General features: G+C 51.9%; 1 protein-coding gene across 4 annotated transcripts in view; it reads right to left on the reverse strand.

Annotated features, from left to right (window-relative positions):
• Positions 1-2,012, reverse strand: part of MGRN1 (mahogunin ring finger 1) — a 48,593-nt gene extending 46,581 nt beyond the window's left edge. For 3 of the 4 annotated variants that reach the window (XM_015591168.2, XM_015591166.2, XM_006913858.3), the window contains exon 1: positions 1,750-2,011. In XM_015591168.2, coding sequence (XP_015446654.1) covers positions 1,750-1,837 — 88 coding nt within the window. In that variant the 5' untranslated portion in view covers positions 1,838-2,011. Of the gene's footprint in view, positions 1-1,749 lie in introns of all 4 variants that reach the window. The other variant, XM_006913859.3, reaches the window with a different exon arrangement.
• Positions 2,013-6,325: the final 4,313 nt, after the last annotated feature.

Consider the following 6,325-nt stretch of genomic DNA (forward strand, 5'->3'; position numbering starts at 1 on the left):
AAATAGGTGCTGTAAATAAATGCCTTGTATTGTCCCAAGGCCCAAGTGAGGGGACATCAAGTTTGCTCTGGTCCCAGGTGACAGGAGGTGACACATTAAATTTTTTGATATTGCTGCGATACCACTAACTGCTTTTAGGGTCTGAGTTGGTCACCTGATTTCCTATTAGCAGCTAATACTTTTTGAGGACCTCTTAGGTGCTAGGCACTATTCTGGGCACTGTACAAAGATCAGCCCATTTTACTGATGAGGAAACTGTGACCCAGGGGACTAAGCAACTTGCCAAGTCACTCAGCCAAAGACAAGCTGGAAGAATATCAGCGATGGAAGAAGCTGGCTTCAAACAACTGCTCCATCAGATCTGGGGAAGTCAGCCCACAGATCCTCCAGGGGATCCCCATGCCAGGCTGGGCTGCCCTTGTGCCTAGGGCACAGTAGGCATGGAGATCTCCCAAATTAGTAGGCAGTTCTGACTACATCCCCTTCCGATTACACTAAAACCATCTCCACCCCCTTTATTTCCAGTAGCCCCAGGCATTCCCCTTCTTTCACCTTCCAAAATCAGAGCAGAGCAGTTCTCAAACTTGAGCGGACACGAGACTCACCTGGGGAGTGGGTTTTAAATGCAACTTCCTAGGCCCCCAACAGGTCTGAGGCAGGACCTAGGAAATGCAATGTTTCACAAGCTTCCCCACTGGTGGTAGCAGGTGGTCCTGAACCACACTCAAGAAACCTGGTCTGGTGGATGCCCACGAGCCAAGTGTGAGACCTAGAAGACCACATCGGATCAGATGCTTCAGAAGCCAGGATCAGAAGACCCAATCTGAAGGTCTCCATGATGTCCAAACTCCATGTCCTCTTTCTTCTCTCCTTTCCAGGGCAAATGACCAGATGAGATAGAGAGTGAGGAACTGGAGCTAAAGTCCTGGGTCAGGCCACACTCAATGTAGAGACAACATAACGGAGTGAGAACTCGGCTCTGAGTCGGACTCCTGCTCCTGGTCCAAGATGTGCTACCATCCAACTCTATGAGACCCTGGGAAAGTCACTTCCTCCCTGGTGACTCAGGTCTCTCCGACACAAAAAAGGAGACCAGAAAACCTAGTAGTCTCCTCCAACCATCTTCCTGTTCCCCAGCAAGGACTCCCAGCCTCTCCCCCATTGATTATAATCATCTCCTTGGGCCCAGCCCCACTTCCCCCACCACGCACACAGACACACACAGGTGCTAGGTGATCACTGGGAAAGCTAAACCTCGGTCCAGACGGGATGGAGAGTGCCCAGAACCACTGACTGGATCTTCACACCAAGCCACCAAAGAAAGCCCAAACCGACGATGGAGTGATGTCAATCATTATGACAATGACCACTTTGTAAGCACAAACGAAGCACGGAGCACCATGCTAACCCCTCTCCAGCATCGCGCCCGGAATCTCACCCCGGGCCTAGGAGTTTCCCGAGAATCTCCCCAGTGTGCAGACGAGGGAGCTTAAGAGCTCAGGGGAGAAGTGGTTGACCCAAGGTCACCCAGCCTGGACGAAGCGGTCACCCCACGGCCCCACGCAGGCCCTGGGGTCCGGGTCGAGGGCGCGAGAATCTCCGGGCAGGGAGGCCGCAGGGAGGGCTGCGCGCGGAGCAGAGTTCCCCAACCCGACTCCTGCGCAGAGGGTGCCGAGCTGGAGCGCCCTGCCCGCCCCGCCCGCCTCCAAGTCCGCGTCTCGCAGAGCGCACCCGGGGACGGACACTCACCGGACTTCGGTGGGTAGCGATAGGCCGAGTTCGCCTGGATGTCAATGTCCTCCACACCAGCAATGCGGCGGCTCAGGATCGAGCCCATGGTGCGCAGCAGGCCGGGCCGGGGCCGGGGTGGGACGCGGACAGCAGCAGCGGCGTCCTCACGCGGACATGGCCCGAACCAGGCCGCACGGACGCTTGCCCACCGCTGCGGAAGCCTGGCCTCCGAGCCCCCACCCCCGGCTCGGCCCCGGGGCTCGACACCACAACGGCCCTCCCCCCTCGGGATCCAAGGCTCGTCGGAAAATGTAGTCCCCTCGCCGCGGACGGCGCCGGGCTACGGCGAGGGAAACCTGCCTAAGAACTACAATTCCCGGGATGCACATCGGCAGGGCCCTCTAAAGTTGTTGACAAGCGCTCGGGGACAAACCCAATGGACCTGAATCTAGACGCGTGGAATCATCAACCGCACTGCAAATCGTTCTTCTCTCTTTATTCCAAGCACAGCATTAACATTGTAACTCTTTAGCCTTCTAGTAATCTGTTCATATATAGACCCTTCTATATACCCACTTCTATTTACCCCCTCTCTGAAATACCTCCCTGAGACACCATGGTTCGCCCCACTTCCCAGGGTTTATCTCCTGCCCTGGCCAGCAGAGGGCACACATTCACCTGCCTCCCGAAAAGAGCTGGGGTGGAGTCCAAACTTATTTGGAGCAGTGTTCCAAGCAAAGCGTTTGCTTTAGCCTTCTGAAATTCAAGGCATCTCTCCGGCTCCACATCTAGGACAATTACTTTGAAGGCATAATTTTACAGTCCCCCACAGAGGTAATAGACCTCTCCCCATTTTATAGATAAAGAAATCAAAGCCTCATAGGTTGCAATGAACCTTCCTGGATTTTGACTTACACAAAACCATAAGCAGGCCCCATGGGGATCTGTTTTCATCTACTTTTTAGTTGAGAAACTGGAGTTCCTAGAAGAAAGTGACTTCCCAAGTCGAGCCCGCTGTATCAAGAAAGCAGCTAGGGAAGGCACTGGCTAGCTAAGAATTTCAAAAGGTAAATTCGCCACGGTCCACAATAAAATTAGTTTTATACCTTCCTAGAGGCTGAAATCCAGAATATCTTCTATTGTCAAGGAACCAGAAAGCCTAAGCTAATAAAGTGAAGGACATACACCTATGAGGGAGAGGCCATGTCTTGGGAGAGCCTGATTAAATGTCCCGCAACCAAGATCCCTATTTACTGAGCACCTACTATGTGCCAGGCATTGTGTTGAGGGCTGCGCAAATATTCTCATTTAATTCTCTGATATTGGTTCTATTTTTCATTCCCAATTTACAGAAAAGGAAAGTAAGGCTGGGAAAGGTGAAATACCCTACTCAGGTTACATAGTAGATAAATGGTAAAGCTGGAATTTGAACCAGGCCACTCCTACCACCGCACTCTCCTGCCACCCTAATGTGCCAGATTTCATATCTCTTGCCCCCAGATGGGCCTGAAGACACCCTGCCCCATGTGATCTTCGTTCCCTTATTTTAAATTTCTCTTAAATCACATAACACTTGTATGTATGTATATATACATATACACACACTGCATTCAATTTACCAGCCTCTCTCTTTGCCGGGAGGAAGGGAGAATACTGAGGACCCTGATGTTTCCACTGAAAAATAAACCTGAGAGCATGTCCTCCCTATGGATCCTGGGCCAGGGTAGTCATTTCCATGGGCTAGATGTTTGATTAATTAAATATTTCCAGTTAATAGAGCTTTGGACTTGTAGTATATTTTTCTGTGTTTATCCATGCCCCGATGGGAGACAGGCCATTTCTGATTTGGTACTAGTTCCACTATCAACATCTTGACTGACTCATTTATTTAATCAACAAATATTTATCATGCAGCTACTATGTAACAGGCAAAGAGCCAGATAAAGAGGCCATGTCTTGGGAAAGCCTGATTAAATGTCCCACAACCCAGATAAAGAGCCAGGCAATGGGATCAAATAGAGGAACTACCAGACATAGAGCCTCCAGGCTGATGAGGAAACAGACACTGAAAAAGGTTATAAACACAAGATGTGGTGGGTACTATGGGGGAATGGATTGAGGCGCAATGAAATAATAGACGAGACCTACTGTTGATCAGGAAGTTAGGGAAGATGTCACTGAGATGACATTTAAGCCAGGAGTTGAAATATAAGTAAAAGCCACCCAGGCAAACTCTGAGGTGGTAGGCCAAGTTCCAGGCAGGGAGAACAAGCATGTACAAAAGCCCTGAGGCATCAAAGAGATGAGTATGATCCAGGAACTCAAAGGCCAGTGTAGCTAGAATCAAGGGGAAGAGTATGGGACTGGAGATTAGGACCCAGGCTGTGGCCAGACCTCAAAGCCCCTTCAGTCAGCCAACCTTGGGTCATTTGAAACAAAAAAAGACCCTAGGCACAGTTCATGGTCTCCTGGTGTGAGTCCCTCAAATTTATACTTCTTTTCCAGCATCTTGAGGGGGCAGGATCCTCACCTATTCACTCTTGTGCTCTCAGAGCTAGGCACCCGGTATATGTCTGATAAACACTCACATTTGTGGAGTGATTAAAAGAATGGAGGTGGGGAGGAGGCCAGAGGATGCTGAGAAGGCCGGGACCCAGAGCCTCCATGGACTGGCTATGCTAACTTTGTCAAGGCCCTCAACCTCTCTGTACCTCAGGTAAGATAATGGCCCTGACGGAAATGCCTTTTATTCCCCCCTCCCCCATCTACTGGCCCCAGCTGTCAGGCCCCATTTGAGCCCACTAAAAAATCCAAAGTCCACTTTCTAGTCAGGCTGATCCTGACTGAAAACAAAGTTGTTTTTTCTTTCCCTGCAGCTCCTGGGAAAACAATCTGGCGGGGAGGGGAGGGGAGCTTGGGGGCCAGAAGGGTGACCTTTGCTCCTGCCTGTCCCACCTGCTGCACCCCAGCTAGCCCGCTGGCCTGGAAGAGCTGGGGCTGGGCAAGCCTGAGCAGGTACCAGAGTGGTGCCTGGATGAGAGTGGAGGAAGGGCGAACGTACTTCCTGCTCCCTGAGCAAGAAAAGCTCCCAGTGGGCCCTGCCTTGTGCCCTTCTCCACCCCTTGCCAGAAACACACCCTGCTGGCCCACTGGGTGCCTGCTCTTCTTCACTGGCAAGAGTGTAAGGAGGCCAGGATTCCAGTCTATTTCCCTATCTGTAAAATGGGGCTTAGGATCTCGAGTGGTCCAGATGGAAGCAAAGAGGTGAGTGCTAGAAATGGTGCACCGAGAGCCAGGCCCATGCTGGACACCTCACTGGCATTAATCTTCCACAGCACTCCTGGATGACTTGGGTTCTACAAATGAGACTGAGGCTCAGAGCCGAATACGTGGCCCAATATCAGACATTAAGTAGCAAAGTCAACACTGACATCCAGGTGTGTCTGGCTCCAGACCCCGCTCACCTTCCATCATGCCATGTTGCTGTCCACAGTGGTAACAGTAATCATATTCAGAGCTGCCAACCCTGTACTGAGCAACTTTGCCCACATAATTCATGTTTATCATGCTTTGCAAAGGTGAGGGACCATTCTCAGTAAGAGCGAAATCTGGCAGCATCAGGGTTTGCAAAAAATGGTGAACACTGAGTGATCCCCACAAGGCAAAAGAGAGGATGAAATCTTATTTCCCAAGTGAACAGGTGACTTCAGCCAGGGCTGAAGTGCCCATGGGAAGGGGACACTGAGTCCTTTATCTGCCAATGGGCCAAGCTCCCAACTCTAGCCCGGCTCCATCCCCTCCCCCACCTATTCAGGTGCCCCAACTTCCCCTTATCCCTCAAAACCCTGAGATCATCTTTCAGGACCGGTCCACACTTCCCCATCCTCCTCCCACTAGTCAAAACCAGAACACCTGAAGAGTTGAGGATCCGAAAGCTCCCCAGAGGCATTGCAGGTCCCTACCCCAACCAGTGTGGGACAGTTCCCTCCATTCAATCCAATTCTGCAGGAAAAGCCCTGGTCAGGGGCGGACTCCCCCGAAACCAGACACACCCATAACATTGTCTGAACTGGCTCTCTCCACCACCAACGGGTCCCCACACTCCTACAGCCAGGGATTCTGATGTGGACAATGGTTCACACCTATTAAAACCCCTCAATGGCCTTTAACCCACTCCCCCCAAGGCCCGTGTCTGCTTCCTGAGAGCACTTTTCACATTTGCAATTCTACATGTCTTTGGGATTTTTGACACACGTCTCCACCTCGTCCAGCCACCAGTCTCGGTTTGCTATCCGCTGTACCTGGACCGGGACAAAGCAGCGCACAGAGTAAGGGCCCAATAAACAGTAGCTCAACTAATGAAACTGGGGTCCTGAGAGCCTGAAGAATCGGGACAAGGTCACTCAGAACGCAGGTGACTCAGCCAGACCACTGCTCGGGACTTTTCCCCGACTTCCCCGCCGGACCCCAAGCGAGAGACCTTCTACCACCCCAGGCCCGGCACGCCAGACCCCCGACGTCAAACGGAAGCAGCGCGTGCGAAGCTGTAAACACAGCCCGCAACGCCCCACCCCCGCCCGCCATGTGACACGCC

The sequence above is a fragment of the Pteropus alecto genome, unplaced genomic scaffold (assembly GCF_000325575.1).
Source record: "Pteropus alecto unplaced genomic scaffold, ASM32557v1 scaffold44, whole genome shotgun sequence".
Classification (NCBI taxonomy): domain Eukaryota; kingdom Metazoa; phylum Chordata; class Mammalia; order Chiroptera; family Pteropodidae; genus Pteropus; species Pteropus alecto.